Source organism: Puma concolor, chromosome B3 (assembly GCF_028749965.1).
Source record: "Puma concolor isolate L17-30 chromosome B3, mPumCon1.1.hap2, whole genome shotgun sequence".
NCBI classification, from domain to species: domain Eukaryota; kingdom Metazoa; phylum Chordata; class Mammalia; order Carnivora; family Felidae; genus Puma; species Puma concolor.
Genome location: NC_141672.1, coordinates 1,671,763 through 1,689,014, shown reverse-complemented (window position 1 = coordinate 1,689,014; position 17,252 = coordinate 1,671,763). Strand labels below are relative to the sequence as shown.

Genomic DNA, 17,252 nt, shown 5'->3' with positions numbered 1-17,252 from the left:
GAGTCACGCGGGTCTGCGTGCCGCACCGTCCCCTCGCGGGAACCGGGGGTCGGGGGTCAGGCAGCACCTGTGCATCACGTCCCCACAGCTCAGCGTGGACAGTTGTCAGCAGAAGCGCAGGGTCTCCAAAGGAGCGGCTCCTCGCAGCCAGCTCCCCACGGGACCAGCGGGGCTGCGTGACCTCGGGACCCCGGTGCCTCCTCCCACCTGGTCCGCGCATGCCCCCCCCCCCCCCCCAGTGCGTTTCTCTCTGGAACCCTGTCTGGGACCCATGTCTCACATGTGACGTGACTATGTGGACGAGGCTCCAAGCCCCACTTGGTGACAAGTGTGAGTCCCTCCTGCCTCATCGAACCCATGCATCAGCGTGACCTTCCTCTGATCTCATGGACTTACACACCATCACTTCTGTGAATTATTATTTTTTTTAATTTTTATTTATTTTGAGAGTGTGCGAGAGCAGGGGTGCTGGGGGCAGAGAGAGACAGTTCTGAAACAGTTTTCTCTCTATGAGCCCGACCGACGCGGGACTTGACCTCGGACCCCAAGATCATGACCTGAGCCGACGGCCGGTCGGACACCTCTGGGCAGCCCGGTTCACAGAATTCTTGTCCGTCCGAAGTATAAGCTGGTGTCTCCCTTGCCCCGCCGGGCAGCTCCATGGCGCAGCCACGGTTAAATTTTTTTTTTTTTTTTAACGTTTATTCGTTTATTTTGAGGCAGAGATAGAGGAAGACAGAATCCCAAGCAGGCTTCGTGCTGTCAGCACAGAGCCTGATGCGGGGCTTGAACCTGCGAACTGTTGAGATCATGACCTGAGCCGAAACCAAGAAACAGATGCTTAACCAACTGAGTCACCCAGGCGCCCCCTAGTTGTTAAATTTTAATTTCTTTAAAAACAATAAATTTTTTAACATTTATTTTTGAGAGAGACAGAGTGTGAGAGGGGGAGGGGCAGCTAGAGAGGGAGACACAGAATCCAAAGCAGGCTCCGGGCTCCCAGCTGTCAGCACAGAGCCCGACGTGGGGCTCGAACCCACGAACCGTGAGATCATGACCTGAGCTGAAGTCGGACGCTTCACCGACTGAGCCACCCAGGTGCTCCTTATTGTGACTTCTTAAATTCAGGGCCGAAACTGAAGTTTGGGGGGATGCGAAGGACTGCTCTGAACCACCGTCGTCACCGTGTGCCTTTGGAAACTAGTTCTTGCCGCATACGTGGTCGGGGTCTTTTGTGAGGTCATCTGAACATTATGTAAAATTGCACGTGTGCGAACTTCGGCTGGTAAAGCCATTTTGGTGACAACTCACGTCTGCAGCTCCGGCCTCTCTCGGTAGTTTCCTCGGCGTCCTGGTTACGACGAGAGGCAGATCTCCGCCCCGGTCCCATGTACAGGGACCTCATCTAGGGCTCCGACAGTGCTTCCGGACCCCATTCGCGCCCCGAGGGACTTTCTGTGTTTCCGAGGCCTGACTGCCAGCAGCGCCCGCGTCCCCTGCTGTGGAGGGTCTCCTGCTGCGCCACTGTGGGCCCCAGGGCTCCTTGAGGCCTTCATGCCCCTCCTTGCGGTTGGTCGCAGCAGAAGCATCCGCACCAAAGTCAGCGGAAATAACGAGCACATCCGGCTTTCGGCCTCCGCCGGTGATCCACGGACGGTGCTCGGTTCTCTGGCCACCGCCCGTGACCACGTGCCTGAAGCGTGCCCGCCCGACCTCGTGTGCGTGTGGCCGCGCATCCCCAGTGAGCCGTGGCTCACCAGGCGTGGGACTCCCGAGGGCTCGGGGTTACCCCCCAGGAGCAGGTTAGGGGCCAGACCCTCCTTTGGGACATGCGGACATGCAGGGTGTGGACAGTCCAGGCCCTCCCGTCTGCTGAAAGGAGGACGTCAAGGAGAAAAACCTGATGGAGCTCGGCGTAGGCTTTCCAAGCGGTGAATGTGCCCAGGAGAGCGTATGCTTGCCCGTAGATACCGTGCTCGGCCACACCCGCCGCGCCACACGTCAGCGCTTGACGGGCATCGCTGTCGGTCTGGATGGTGCTCGACGCTGACTCTGGACCGCGGGGAAGCAAAAGGTCCCCCCCCCAAAACAGTTCAGTTCTTCTCATTAGTAGGCTTGTGTTGTTCTGAAAGATTGTGTTTGAGGGGTGCCTGGGCAGCTCAGGACCTGAGCGTCCGACTTCGGCTCGGGTCGCGATCCCATGGTTTATAGGTTCGAGCCCCGCGTCGGGCTCTGCGCTGACGGCTCGGAGCCCGGAGCCTGCTTCGGATTCTGTCTCTCTCTGTCAAAAATAAATAAAAAGTTTCTAAAAAAATCATAAGAGACTGTGTCTGATTATTACTGTTTCGTTTTAATTTCGTCGATAAAGGTGTGTGGGAGTGTTGCGTTCGTACCTACAAAATACTCCTGGTGCAGCGTCCTGCCCTGCAGGCCTCAGGTCTTTGCCACCTGGCCCTTGACCGCGTCTGCGTCCTAACCTGTGACCCCTTTTGTTGCTCATTTTCGTCCCCAGTGTTTTGTAGTTGCCAGATCCGTGCTCAGGGCTTCGATGTTTGGAGATCCGTAGGTCTTTTCTCAAATGGATACTCAGGTATTTAATGCTCCTCGAGCCTATCGTGAATAGTAGCGTCCACGTGCTGTTTTCTGTTCTGGGAGCTGGCTAAACCCTCATTCGTTTCAGTGGCTTTTGTGTGGACTCTGGGAATTTCCGTGTGGACAGCATGTCTTCTGCAGACGGAGGGCCCTTCCCGGTGTCTGTACTTCTCTCCCTCGCGGACTTTGGCGACGGAGTGTGCACAGCAGGGAGAGCCGGTGTGCTCACGTCACTCCTGATTTTGGGGGGAAGGCGTGGTTCTTCATCGTCGGGTGTGACGTCAGTTCTAGATTTTCCCCCACGTGTGCCTTTTATCGGGTTGACGCTTCCCCTGATGTCCAGTTTCCTGAGAGAGTTTTCGTCGGGAGCACGTGTCTGTCCTGCATCCACTGAGACGGCCGCACAGCCTTCCTTCCCTGCCCGGCTGCCGTGGGCTTCGGTGTTTTCAGGGGGATCCCGGTGGCTGCGACGCATCGTCCCCTCCGTGTACGCCTGGCCTGGGCGTGCTGCCGCTCCCTTGAGCCGCTTTGTTGTCCCGCGCTCCGTGGCCGCGGTGCTGGCGTCGTGGCCGCGAGGGCCGGTGGGGACCGTTCCCTCCGCGTCCCTCCGCGTCTGCTCTCTGGACGAGCTGGCGTCAGATCCCGCTCCTGCGTCTGGTGGGTTCCCCAGTGACGCCGTCTGGGCCTGGAGGGCCGTCTGTCTGTCTGTCGTCTCTTTTTACTCTCTCGCTTGACTTTGGAAGGTGTTTTATCTATGAGCCCAGTTCCTTTAGCAGACGTCAGGGTACCGGCTTCTCTGCAGAGAGCTCGGGGCTTCGTGTCTGTGAAGCGTTGCTCAGTCTTCCCCGGGCTCCGTTCCTGGCGCGAAGCCGTGCCCAGTGCCCGTCGCACCCCGTCCCTCGCCTCCGCCCCCGCCCCGGCGTCCCTAGCTCAGGTCTCTGGCTCCTTGGTCAGCCCACCCTGGGTGTGCCCGCTTACCGGTGTTGCAGTGAAGCCGCGTCCTTCCTTTGCCTCCTCTCGCGCTTGTTTTCACTTGGCCTGCGTTTGGCTCGTTATCTGCGGTCTTGCGTCGCTCGGTTTCCCGTCACCCGCAGCGTCGCTGACGCGCAGCCACGCGCGCTCCTCGAGTGCGCGGTTCTGTGAATTCCGGGGAGCGTGTGGGGCTCTGTGGGGCTCTGTGGCTCCTGCTCCCCGGGCCCCCTGCCCGCCACCCTGGGAGGCGCCCTCGGAGGGGTCGGCCGCTGGAATCGTGAGCGGCTGGGCTGTCTCCGGGTTGGAGTGCACGTGAATGACATTTTTGGTTTAATTCGTTCTTTAGTTTCTTAGAACAGAAGCTTAGAAGATCAACGTGAGACCGTTGTGTAAACAGTGCGTTTCCGAGGTGTAACTTGCACCTGGTAGAATCCACCCGTTCCGAGCGTGCAGTTCCCTGAAGTTTCCTCTTTTGCGAGCTGAGCGGCGGCGCCACGCTCCGCATTCAGAGAATTTCCGTCTCCCTCCAAGCGGACCTCGTGCCCGTCCACGGCCCCTCCTTGACCCCTGTTTTCCCCTAACCCATGAGCATGCCCCTCTGGGTTGTTGGTGTCTTTGCCTTTTGGTCCCGTGGGGCTCTGGTGGGGGCACGGCCGCGTCTGATGCAGCCGTGTCCTCCGGCTGTGCCGGTGAGCCCCGCAGGCGACACGTGCTCGTTCGGGCCCCTCCTCGGGGTCCCAGGCCGCACGGGTGGGCCAGGCCAGGTCCTTCCGCAGAATCTGTGCTCAGTGTGGGCATTGGGCCGTGTCCGGGCCTTAACCAGATTCCAGCTCAGGCGAGCCTCCCGACCAGCCGTCCCCCGCAGGCCTGCCCTGTGGGCACCGAGGGGCAGGCGGAGCCGTCCCCGGTGCCGAACCTCCCCCAGCTTGCCTAGGCGTCAGCCGGGGGGCCCCGCTGGCAATTCGGTGGTCTCACGGCCATCCTGGGCTTTCCGTGTGAGCCTCCCAGGGCAGGTCTCCCCGAGATGGAGCCTGAGGGAAGCCCGTGCTGACCTGGCATTTTGGGGGGCCCGCCGGGTGGTGGTAGCTCGTCTGGGCCTTGTTCCTCTGGTGCCTGACACCATCCTCACCCCAGGCCCTGGCCTCCGCTCGCTGCCAGGGGCTCATCGGGGCAGGGGGAGGAGATGCAGGGGCCTGGTGGCCCCCCGCCCAGCATGCTGCCATGGTCTCTGGGGCTCGTGGTGGCCGTGCTTGGCTGTCCTGCCCGCCCAGCCTGTGTGACTCAGGGCCCACCTTTCAGGCAGCAGTGGCCCGTGGGAAGCTGTCCCCAGGGCAGAGCTGCAGTGTGGTACCCCTAGCCCCTCCTGGGAGGATAGAGCTCCCGGTGGGCGGCTGGTGTAGGGCCCCAGGGATGGGGGTTGGGGGTGGGCTCCTGTCTGGGGCGGCCCCCTCCTACCTCGTCTTGAGCCCGTGCGCAGCACCTGCTGACATGTCTCTGGTTACTTCCTCTCCCCGCTGGGATGGTGTGGACCCCATATTCTTTGTGTCCTCCTGTTCTCTGCTCCCCAGGGCTCAGTGCTGTGGGTGACACTCTCTCTTCCTGTTTGCAGACTACGTCTATTTCGAGAACTCTTCCAGCAACCCGTACCTGATCCGCAGAATCGAGGAACTCAACAAGGTAGTGTGAGCATGCGTGTGTGTGCGTGTGTGTGCGTGCATGCTGGGGGTCCTGCTGGCGGGGGGCTCTGGGGCTGGCCACAGACCCTCTGGTAGCTTTGTACCGAGGCTCACTTGCCTGGAACCGGTTCCTATGCTTGGAGAGTCGGGCGGTGGCGCCCCCGTGGCCTTGTGACGGCTGTGCCTAGCAGGGGCTCAAACGGGACAGGAGCGTCCCAGCGGTGTCTGGGCTGGAGGTTCCGGAGGCCCCGCCGTACAAGGAAGGAAGCTGCCTGGGCAGCCACTGTCCCCTGTGGGCCCTGCCCATCCGTTGCCTCCTTCCCGCTCACGTGCACCGTCCTCCCCTCGATCCACGTCCCTGGAGCCTCTGGCAGGCCCTCCCAGGCTGGGTGGGCATGGGCCAAGGCCATTTCTGGAGCCGGGCGCTGGGCCCACGCCTCCCGCGCGTCCACTGCGGTCACGGCGCAGGGGCATCGGGTCAGGGCACTCCCTGGCCCTGTGGGCCCTTCCCTTCCCTGGTTCCTGGGGGGCAGGGCTGCGGCGGTCGCTTACTGGCCGTGGAAGACCTTGCTGTGCTCTTCGAGGCCCTCCCCGAAGCTGCTTTCCTCAGGCTCGGTGGCAGCGTGGCTTGGGATGCTTGGCAGGAGGCGGGAGGGGCGAGAAGGCCAGACTTAGGGGCACCTGTGGCCCCAAGAGCCTCCAGCAGTGGCAGCACCGCGGGGGGGGGGGGGGGGGGGAGCCTGTGCCCTGAGGCCAGGTCCGCAGGTCTCAAGTCCAGGGCGGGCGACCGGGAAGTGTTGAGGCCACTGTGCTGCCGGGCCCTGTGCCCCGCGGGCGCCTCGTTGGCAGGAACCTGCTCACAGTGGCCCCAGCGGCAGGGGCCCCAGGAGGAGGGGCGGGCGGCATCCTTAGCCGGTCACCCACCCACACGTGTCAGCTTGTGCTGACTTGGGTCACAAGGAAGCAACAGAGAGAGGTTGCTTAGGGGGCAGTCGCGCAAAAGCGCGTGGCTGGGGGGGGAGGCGGGGGTCCCCCCCCCCCCCCCCCCCCCCCCCCCCCCCCCCACGTCCCCAGGCTGCCAGCTGGAGTTGCCACTGACAGGGGGTTTTGCAGCCCGGGGCAGGTGACTGTAGATGGCTGTAGGTGGCCTCGCTGAGCGGGCTGGCGCAGTCCCCGCCCCTCGCTTGGGCTGCGACATGGAGAGCCCGTTGTGTGACCGGGAGGCACCGACAAGAGCAGGGGCGGTTGCCGATGTTTGTCAGCTCTGAGCCTGGTCGGACCCCTGTGTTTGTGTGCCTGTGGACCCCCTTACAGGTCAGGTCCGGGTGGGGGCAGAGAGACCTTCCTGGGGTCACCTGTAAAAGGACAGGGGCCCCGATGGGGTGGGAGAACAGGTCAGGTCAAGGTGGGGGGGGTGGCGAAGAGACTTGCCCGGGATCACATGTAAAAGGACGGGGTGGCCTGCGGGCTCGGACGCATCTTCAGCCCCTATCAGCCTCCCCCTGCCGCCCCACGGAACGTGGGACTCAGGCCTGACCGGAGTGGATTCTGGAGCCACTCAGAGTGGGGCCAGGCGAGTGGGTCCCAGCAGGGGCTGCAAGGGGATCGGTTTGCAGGCCCTCCCTGGTGGTCCCACCCTGGCCACTGCCCCCCCCCCCCCGGCCCTGGACCCCAGAGCAGTGTCCCCCATGCGTCCCTGGTGTGTTCCCCACATTGTCCGTTGGGTGTGGTCACGGGGGAACGGCCCAGGGGAGTCAGGTGTTCAAGGAAGGCCTTGAATTTTAGTAAAAGCCCTGTCTGTACTGGGGGGGGGGGGGGGGGGGGGGGCGGGTAACATCCCTGTCCACAGAAAGGTGGAAGGTAAAACCTGGAGCTGTTGGCAATAAAGCCAGAGCCCAGGGTTAGGTGATGAGTTGAGGGTGAGCCCAGGCCCTGCCTGAGAGGTGGGACAGCGGTTTGGGGCCCAGGCAGCACTGGCACCTGCAGACAAGAGTGGGTGAATCAGCAGGAGGGTGGTGGGGGGGCGGGGGCAGTGCACTGCCCCCGCCCCCCCCCACTTCTCTGTAAGTTGGAAACGATTCTAAACTGAGTTTTCTTTTAAAACCTGTCAAAAAAGCCACAGCAGTGGTCATACTAGTTCAGGGGTCTGCTCTTTGGGGACCTCTTCTTGGATATTACACCTCCTCCTATGAAGCCTAGCCTGTGTTGTGCGGTGGCGGGTGACAAAGGTCCCCCACCCCTCCCAGGACTCTGGGCTTTTGTAAACCTTCAAAGTAATTGTCACATTTTCTTCTCAGAACCGTGCCTGAGTCTCTCTTGCGCTGGCTTTGTCTCCACGGGAAGTTAGGTCCCGAAGGGGCTGGAGGGGCTGAAGGAAACCGTGGGCTTGAAAGAAAAGGGGCGGGGCCTGGCGTCCGGGGTGTGGGAACCGGGGAGGGGTGGGGGGGGGGCGGTCCTGGGGTCCTGGCGGGGAGGCCGTCCTGGAATTAGAAGCCAAATTTTGGAAGATTGGCGTCTGGCTTTGTGGGGGGGTGTGGAAATGTCGGGCCAGCACAGCACAGAAGGTGGACGAAGAGGGGTCACGGACCCCAAGGGGGAGGGCCTGGGACCCACGCGGAGAGCCCCTGCCCCCCAGCTGCCAGCCATCCTCCTGGGCGTGTGGGGGAGAGGCGTGCACGTGCTGGGTCTCCAGGGTCGGGCCTGGGCCGGGCCACCAGGGCCACCGCGAGTGGGGGCCGAGGGCTGCGCCCCACAGACCCTGCCAGGCGAGCTCCGTGGTGGACCTGGGCCCTGAAGATAGCGGGCCGCCCTCCGGCCCCACGGATGAGGGGGCGCCGCTCCCGAGCTCACAGGTCCGGTGGCTGTCGTGTCAGACTTCGCCCTTGACGCTGCCGCGGCCCTGACGGGCAGTCCCCGTGAGGCGTCTCCTCACCTGGAGCCCAGCAGGCCATCCTGGGAACCATTTCTAGGAGACACTGTTCCACGTGGGCCCCGTGGCCGAGGCGGCTTTAAGCGTCTCCCAGCACTGAAGCCGTTCACGAGGGCGTGACTGCCGTGGGGCACGCGGCGCGCTCTGGACACCAGGGCGTCCGCGGGCTCCAGGGAGCGTTCGCCGCAGCTACCCTGCTTTCCTGGAAGGTGGTCGGTTCTCCTAGGCAGAGGGTGGTCTCCTAGCCTCGGGGAGTGCCCGGGGCTCAGCGTGTGACACATCACCAGACTTCCTAAAAGGCTGTTGGCTCCGTGGAATGAGCCGGACGGTCCACACTCGACCTAGAGACGACTTCGTTTCAGGATGTAAACGCTAGAACGCAGCACCCTGGGAAGGTTGGAGTGGTGGTCATGAGCCTGGTGTCACTGAAGGTTCTGGAAGCTCCCGTTAGTTGAGGAAGGGTCTGTTCCTAACCCTAACCCAGCAGACTCCCTCAGCGTCTTGCTCTCTTCCCGTGTTGGCCAAAGTCTTTGAAAGCCCTTGAAGGCGCCTCTGAGCCCTGGGATGGCAGCATCGTCCCCGGGGCACGCATCAGCTGCTCCCAGCCCCTTGGGGGCTGCTCCCTGGCACCGGGGTCAGTGGTCAGCTGGCCTTGGTCACACCCAGAGGGGTGCTGGAAAGGCAGGGTGTTCCAGGAGCCGAGGCACAGCCGCCTTTGGCCGAATGTCCACCAGTTGCTGGCCCTGAGCAAGCAAGGCCTGGGGGAGGGACACGGAGACCAGCAGAAGTGAGCCCCGGCTGGTGGGCTGGGGTCCACCTGTGTCCTGGAGACAGCACAGTGGGGAGAGAGGGAAGACAGACCTGGAGGGGAGGGGCACAGGGAGGGGATTGGCAGGGGAGACAGGTCTGGAGGGGAGGGGCACAGAGAGGGGGATGGGGGGGAAACAGACCTGGAGGGGAGGGACACAGGCTGGGCTTAGGTCTGTGCAACCCGTCCCCGGCCGGCTGGAGGTGTCACTGCCCCGTATCTTCCCGGGCACGGCCCCTCCTGTGATGGGCCTGTTCCTGGTCACACTCAGGGTCCCATGTGAGAGTCGGCCCTGCTGGGGGCGCTGTCAGTTGGTGGGGGGTGGGGGGTGGGGGGTAGTCCTCAGACCCTGCCTTGCTGTTCCAGACCGCCAACGGGAACGTGGAGGCCAAGGTGGTGTGCTTCTACCGGAGGCGGGACATCTCCAGCACCCTCATCGCCCTGGCCGACAAGCACGCCAGTGAGTCTGGGCCTTTCCTGCAGGGCGCGGGGGCCCACCTTCCCCGCCCCCTCCCCCTGGGCCCAGCCCCCACCTTCCCCTCCTGCTTCCCCCTGGGCTGGCCCCCACCTCCCCCGCCCCTCCCTGGGTCGGCTCGTGGGGTCCTGGGCTGGTGAGGCCACCTGTCCTGTAGCTGTAACCTGCGCTCTGGGTGCATGGGGTCTCTGTGCTCGTCCCCCCGGGGTCCCCTTCTCTGAAAGGTGGGGCTGCTGTGTGCTTGCTGCAGGACTTTTCCTGATATGATCGAGCCGTCCTGGGATGTTTCAGGGAGGCCAGGTGGGAGGGGGCCGCAGGGGGCGGGGGCGAGGACTCTGCTGGTCCCGCTACACCTCACTCCTTTCCACTTGGCCAGGAGGTTTACACTGGTGTCTGGAAAGTGCTTTTAGAACCAGAGTCTCTCTATTTGTAGTTCAAGCCCGAGTCTTGGAGTCACTGATGTTGGGGGGGCTCTCAGCAGCCTGGCAGGGGCCCTGAGGTCTCCCTCCCCATCGGTGGCCGAGGCTCCTGATTGAAAACAGGCATCCACTGGGGCCCGGCCTGCGTCTGCTCCCACGTACGTGGGGGTGCGGCTGCCCGTGTGCACCTCCAGCCCCGGGTCCCGCACGGCCCCTCCCACCAGGCAGCGAGGGGAGGGGTCCCAGACTCTCCCTCCTGGGATGGGGGGGCACATCAGTGGTTGTGACTGTGACTGACCCTGGCTCCCAGATGCTTGCCTACAGGGCCGTCCAGCCAGGGGACAGGAACCGTTCTTAGGGAGTTTACCGGGTATCGTTCCTGCATGGGTGAAGGCCTCCCCTGTGCCCCCCCCCCCCCCCCCGCCCGATCGACCCTGGTTCCTCTGGGTGGAGGTCCAGACACGGGGGAGTCACGACTTCCTGGTCAGGCTCCAGGTCAGGGCAGCAGTCAGGCCAGGGACCCCCTCTGCCTGTGTCCACAGCTCGGTGCTGTGAGAGGCAGGACGCCCAGGCCAGGTCGGGCTCCTCTGTGGGTCCTGGAGGGGTCAGAGGGTGCTCCAGGACTGGGTCTCCCAAGGCTTCAGGGGTGAGGAGAGAAGCGGTGAGGTCTGGCACGGGGGGCCGCACCCTCGCCAGGATCAGTGCGGCCCGTTCTGTGCTGGCCTCGCCTCGTCTGGCCTCCCAGGAGATGTCCACCGAGGGGACGTCTGTGGTCATGGGGAGGCCGCGGGTCCGGGCTTCGGTGCGTGTCCTGTAACCGGTGGCCTTCTTGTGACACAGGTGGCTCTGTGTCTAATTGTGGACGATGAAGCGCCCCCGGGAAGCATACATTCTCGATCTTCAGCCCCAAAGCCTGCACCCGCCACCCCTGCCCTCCTGGCCGTGGGTGTCGGGGCAGAGAGCCGGGGGTTTCGGGCCCACAGTCCGGAGGACGGGTCTGTTCGGTTGCTGGCCCTACAGGCATCGGCAATGGTGGTCTCTGTTCCATGCCGCGGGGTGGGCTGGCCAGACCCCGGTGTCTGTGGCCCAGGTTGGGTGGAGTCACTGTTGACTTGCGGTATTGATGCTTGAGGATCTCTTCACCCGTGTCCGCTGCCTCGCCCAGAGCGACCGCAGTCCTCACCCCCTCAGTACGACGTGGTGGCCCACCGTGGCCTCAGGGCTGGGCTTTCCTGCTGCCAGGCCTCCCAGAGGTCAGCTGGTGGCCAAGAGGGCTCTAGGAAGGACCTGGGGGGCGCTGTTGCCAGGACGACCACGTTGGAGCTGCTGGGAGGGCAGTGGCCTCCGAGGCTCCCCAGAGCGCTGTCCTGGGGTGCACGTCATTTGTGACGGGGCCCAGTGAGGCCGGTGGCATGGCCTTGTCAGGGCAGGGCCCTGCTGGTACTTTCTGGGAAGCCCCGTGCTTTGTGCCGGCCGCTCTGTCTTGCAGTGGTGTTCCCCGGCACCGTGTTGCATGGGGCTGTCTCTGCTCGTGTGTCCCTCCGTGAGCTCGCTGTGGCCAGGGTGAGGCTGATCCACCCTTCTGCCCAGGCCCCAGCCCAGCATCGAGGGGAGGGTGTGAGGATACTCTGGGGTTCCCCGGGGACCCTTCTGGTGAAAGGGAGACACCCAGGGGGCCCGCCGCTTGGTCAGGCAGGCCCCTGGCCCACATGGCCAGTCAGCTGCTGGGGTCTCTTCTGGGTCTGGGGGCCTGAGACAGAAGCCCTGCCCACCACTGCCAGGGCGTCCAGCCCCCAGCATGGGCCAGGTGTCCCGGGCCACGTGGGCGTCCCCGCAGCAGTGAAGCCCTTCCTGAGGTCTCCCAGCCACCTTTTGTTCAGCCCTTGCCCCTTGTGGGGAACCGCGACAACCTCCTCAGCCCATAGCGGACGTGGCCGCGGCCCCCTGCCCTGAGACTTGCGCGTGCACACACGCTCGCACACACGCACACGCCCGCACGCACAGGGCTGTCCTGAGACAGCACCCTGTTGCCCTGGGAGAACGGCAGGCACGGGTGACGGAGTAGGCTGCAGGGGCTCACGGGGTGTGAGTCAGCCCCAGGGGTGCGGTGGGAGTGCAGGGCCTGCCTGTGCCCGGGAGGGCTGGCCCCCGACGCGGCCCGGGACCAGGACGCACTGGATCCCAGAGCAGGGTTTTCTGCACCACAGGCTGCCTTCCCCCACCTTGACCCCCTGGGTTCCTCGAGACCGAGTGCCCCAGTGCCACCCACACCCAGGGGTCCACCGGGCGCGAAGGAAGGCTTGGAGCACAGGGGCTGTGGGAAGCTCGCTCTCTCCCCGTCTCCTCAGGTGCTGATGTGGCCCAAGCCGTGGCCACTCCTGGGGCCCCTCCTTGCCACTGCTGATGGTGGCCGCGATGGGTGGGGGTCTCCCAGCCACTGTGGGGAGGGTCCCAGGATGATGGTCTCTGGCCCCGTTCCTAGCCATGCTGCCTGGGCCCACGGTGCCATCACAGGACCGCCGTGAGCATAAGGTGGGCTGGTTGGCGGGTGTCTGGACAATGGCAGTGTCCCCGGCTGGGGGTGCATTGTGCCTGGGGGTCTGCGGGTGTGGGCGGGGCAGGCAGGGGAAGACGAAGCCAGTAGTGGGCACTCGGACTCTGGTGGCCCACACGCCTGGAGCAAACACAGGACCACCTCCCCTGGTGTCCCTAGCCCGGGCTTCTGCCTCAGCCGGGCGGGGGGGGGGGGGGGGGGCTGGGGGGGGGAGAGGGGGGGAGGCTGGGGACTCCCTGCAATCACCACAGGGGGGCAGCAGAGGGCTGTGGTGGGTGGGGGGCGGGGGCGGAGGGAGGGCCCAGGATGGAGAATGGGGTTCCCAGATGTTGCCCGAGTGCAGCAGCCCCTGTGGGGTGGCCAACCTCTGCGTGTCCCTGCCCCGGCCCCCCCGGCCCCCGCACCGCCCCAGACTTCCTCCGTGTCTCCAAGGTCCCCTGACCCCTGGTACCGTGTGCTTCCCGTGGGCACCGATGTGCCAGCTCCGGAGGGGTGGCTGAGGGCGCCTGGGTCAGCACTCTGGGAACAGCAGGTGCACTGCCGACCTGACCTGGGGCTGCCCCGGCCCGTGGGTGGCCGGGTGGGCCAGCAGCGCTCCGTTGCTAACCTGCCGTCTGGGTACCGTCTGTCTGTCTGTCTGCCACATAGCTCTGTCAGTCTGCTATAGGACCGGACCGGGGGCCGACAGCGGCGAGGAAGGTGAGAGCTGCCTGTGCGGGAGGGTCCTCACGAGCCGGCTGGGCGGGTGCCGGGCTGGGGGCCCTGGGGCGGCGAGCTCACGGGAAACCCTCGCCCCTCAGGGGAGACGGAGGAGGAGGTGGAGAACCCCGAAACGGCGGACCTGCCTGAGAAGCTCAAGCACCAGCTGCGGCACCGCGAGCTGTTCCTCTCGCGGCAGCTGGAGTCGCTGCCGGCCACTCACATCAGGTACCCGGCGGCCCGGCGGGTGCCCGGGGTCCACCCTGCCCCTCTGACACCTGCCCTTCTCTCGCAGAGGGAAATGCAGCGTCACCCTGCTCAACGAGACGGAGTCGCTCAAGTCCTACCTGGAGCGGGAGGTGAGGCTGGCCGCCCCGCCCCCTGCCAGCCCGCAGCCACCCCGCGGGGGCTCGGCCAGGGGTGTGTGCCCCTGCAGGCCACCCGCTCACACCGTCCCTGGGCCGAGCCGGAGCCAAGGCGGCCAGGCCACGGAAGGGTTCCTGAGTCTGTAATATCAGCATCGTCGGTGTTGCCAGGAGTTGGGGCCATGGGACCGCCTCCTGGTCCCACAGACACGCATGGGGACCTCATGCGCTCGTGGGATGGTCCCCACTGATGCCACCCCCAAGTTGTGACAGGTGAAAATGTTCCCAGACAACGGGTTTGTCCCTGGGGAGCTGCATGGCCTGGGCAGAGCCGGCACTGAGGACGTGGAGAAGGGGTCTGGAGGGGCTGGGACGCTATGAGAAGGACAGGTTGGGGCAGGTGGCCATGCAAGGAGATCCTGGGGCAGGTGAGGGGGCTGGCCCGAGGCGACCCGCTCGTTCTCAGCCCTGGTCCCTTCCCACCATGCAGAGCCCGGCTCGTTGGGGAGCTCAGGTCTGCGGCGGCTGGGGGACTGGGTGCAGACGCGAGGACAGTGGTGCGGCCGCTCTCAGGCTCCTCGCCAGGAGTCAGGGAAGCCACCGGGGGGGGGGGGGGGGGGGGACGGGACAAGGCCCCAGGTCAATCCTGCCGAACGGGCAGGGAGCCACCAGCCAGGGGGACAAGCCCCAGGTCGGTCCTGCTGAGTGAGCCAGGAGCCGGTGGCGGGTGAGAGCCGTCCGGAGGGAGCCGTGGTGTCAGAGTCTCACAGGATGATCTGCTGTGGGCTGTGGCCCGCGTGTGTCCCCGGGGCGGGGGCCTGGCCCTTTGCTGGTGTCCCCTCGCCTGCTTGGGGAGCACGTTGTCCTCAAAAGCATGAGGACTGGCTGCTGAGCCGTGGCAGACACGAGCCCTGTCTGCACACGGCCCCTCAGGCGTCAGGGAAGTAGAGCAGGCAGGGTGGCTACAGGGGGCCCAACAGAGTTGGGGGCCTAGGGCAGCAGAGGGTCACCGGAACACCGCAGGGTGAGCCCCGAGGGTGGGCCGGTCAGGCCTCTGAACTCGCTGGAAATGAGCAAAGCGGCTCGGCGCGGTTCCTGAGAAGCACGGCCCTAGGCACGGAGTCCAGAACCTTCTGTGGCCCCGTGGTGCATCCGTGGTGACGGCTGCACGTGAACTGGGCTGGACGCTCCCTGGCCACGGCCTGCCAGCCTGTGCGGCGTGGGGTTTTGTGTGTCCTGCTTCCTCACGGCCCCGCGGCGGCGGGCTCCGGGTGAGGCCTCTCTGGCGCGCTGCTGACGCGGTCTTGTGTGCTGTTTTTCAGGATTTCTTCTTCTATTCTCTAGTCTACGACCCCCAGCAGAAGACCCTGCTGGCAGATAAGGGAGAGATCCGCGTGGGGAACCGGTACCAGGCGGACATCACTGACCTGCTGAAGGAAGGTAGGGCTCTGGGCCGCCAGCAGGGCGTCCGCGCACCAGCTACGTTTCTTTTGTGCGGCTCTTGGAGCTTTTTTTCCAAAAAACTTGGTTGGATGAATTGGCTCACCTTGCCTCTGCCGGTGGGCAGTGCCTTCTGGGACTCCGTGCGCCCCGCAGCGACCAGAGGGGCCGTGCGTCCTGTCTCGGCAGGAGGTCTGGCTAGCGGCTGAGAAGCAGCTGTGGGCGGCTAGGGTGCTGGTGGCCGGGGCTCACGGGCGTGGAGCCCACGCAGCCCTGCGTACTCTGCGCCCCTTGAGTCTAACGGGCCGCCCATGGCCGCCATCCACTGGGGAGCCACCCCGTCGGCCTCCCCGGCCCCACCCCTGCTCGCGGGTGCCCCTACCAGACTGACAGCTAACCCCAGGGCCCGTAGGCCGTGATGATCTCCTTGGGGGTTTTCCTCACTTGAGCTCCTCCTGTGGGGCCAGCCCGGCCTCGGTCCTGTGTCCCACCCACCCCCCCCCCCCCCACTCGAGGCGTGGTCTTGGGTCTCCCGGCCCTCAGTGAGCTCCTCGGGAGCGGTGTGTGCTCTGTATGCAGCGAGCTGTGTGTTGGGCCAGAGGGTCTGGGGTCCTCGGGCCCCTTTCTCTCCTCCTTCTCTCTCTGCTGCTCTCTCAGGACCTCTCTCTGCGGACGTAAGGGGCTATTTCTCTGAGGCCGATTTAGTTTTTTAAAAACATCTGGTCTCGCCTCGCGTGTGTTCTTTTCTTTTATGCGCATACGCGCCCCGCCCCCCACGTACATGCCCATGTGACGTACGACACGCATGCACACGCGTGCTCACACGCGTGTGCTCACAGACACGTGTGGACGCGTGCACACACATCCGTGCATACACGCTCACACACACACGCTCGCACGCTGGCTTCCCCTTGGCTGGTGGTGCGTCCGGGAGGACCCTGCCGGTCGGAGGTGAGGCGGCGTGTGGCCGGGGACCTACGCCGGGAAGCGCACGGGTGCCCTCCGCCCTGTGTCCCGCTCTCTGGTCCTTGGCCGCTTCTGGGGGCTGCCCGGAGCCGCACGCTCCCCACCTCCTGCCCACCCGTACTGTTCCGCTGCTTGCCACGTGACGGTGTCCCCGTGGCAGCCCTTGTCTGCTAGCCTGACCGCGGCTGTTGCCGGGTCCCGCCTCCCCGGCCCAGCTGAGGGCGCCGCGTCTGGTGGTGACTGGAGAAGGACCCCGAGCGGGCGGCTCGAATGTCAGCCAGCCTCAGTTTCCTGGGCCGTGGCCCGGGTGCCGGGCAGGAGACAACCTCGGCCCCGGACCCGCAGGCCCGAGAAGGCCGTGAGGGCTGCCCCGGGGGTGCCGGGCCTGGGTCGAGCGGCACGGGGCCCCCGCCCCTCAGCTCCTGGGTGCTGCGGCGAGGCAGGCACAGAGTGAGTGAAGGCACACGCTCTCCCCTAGCACGTTTAAAGTCTAACGCGGGTGCGCAGTGGCACCCAGCAGGTGCCGGTTGCAGGTCGTGGCCCTCAAACCATGGAGGCCAGGAAGCGTTGGACCCCAGATATTGGGGGGGGTGTCTCAAGGGGAGTCCCCCTAGGAAGGGCACTGCCTACAACGTCAGGAACATCCCACCCGTGCTCCGCCTGTGCCTCACAGCAGCCCGCGGGCCCCAGCCACCTGTTCACCCAGGCTCCCCGGTGGGCTCCCTGGGCACCGACTTCGTGGGATGTGCCCGCGAGGGCTCCTGCGCGTGGTAGGGAGCCCATTGCCGCCACAGTCAAGGGGAGCGAGTGCGTCTCCTGCACGCGTGCAGCCTGAGGGCCTGAGCTGGTTGCGGACGTGGCCTCGGCCAGGGAGCCGGACGGGAATGGCTGTGAGGTGTTCACCCGCAAGGGCTGGCCACGTTGGGACGCCAGCTGTTCCCGGGCGTCTCCCGCAGCCTCCGCTCTGTTCTCCGTGAGTGAGTGTACTTCCCACGAAGCGGCTGTGCCTGCTGGGTTCAGGAGCTCTGCCCTCGCGTCTGCACAGGACGCGGCCCCCCAGAGACGCCCCGACGCTGGAGTCTGCAGTGTTGGGAGCGGCCAGGGGGGCAGGGGGTCACATAGAAGGAGGATAAACTGAAATGCAGCCTTTTGGGTACTGTGAGGGGCCCTTGGGGTGGCAGACGCCAGCACTGGACGAGGCCACGTCAGAGTCCCCCGACCTGGCCATTGAGTGGACCGTGTGGCCCGTGGCGTCTCGGGATCAGGAGCTTGATTAGACCCAAAGCAAGCCTCCTCTGCCTTGTCCCCACACCTGGTTGCTTCGGGCCACAGGCGCTCCCCCGGCCCCCAGGCGCCT

At 65.2% G+C, this 17,252-nt stretch overlaps 1 protein-coding gene across 5 annotated transcripts in view; it reads left to right on the top strand.

Annotated features, from left to right (window-relative positions):
- The window catches only part of MTA1 (metastasis associated 1), a 34,739-nt gene that overhangs the window by 7,859 nt on the left and 9,628 nt on the right, over positions 1-17,252 (top strand). For all 5 annotated transcript variants that reach the window (XM_086708580.1, XM_086708577.1, XM_086708576.1 and 2 more), the window contains exons 2-7: positions 5,174-5,241; positions 9,344-9,437; positions 13,074-13,124; positions 13,226-13,352; positions 13,420-13,483; positions 14,812-14,929. In XM_086708580.1, coding sequence (XP_086564706.1) covers positions 5,174-5,241; positions 9,344-9,437; positions 13,074-13,124; positions 13,226-13,352; positions 13,420-13,483; positions 14,812-14,929 — 522 coding nt within the window. The remainder of the gene's footprint in view (positions 1-5,173; positions 5,242-9,343; positions 9,438-13,073; positions 13,125-13,225; positions 13,353-13,419; positions 13,484-14,811; positions 14,930-17,252) is intronic.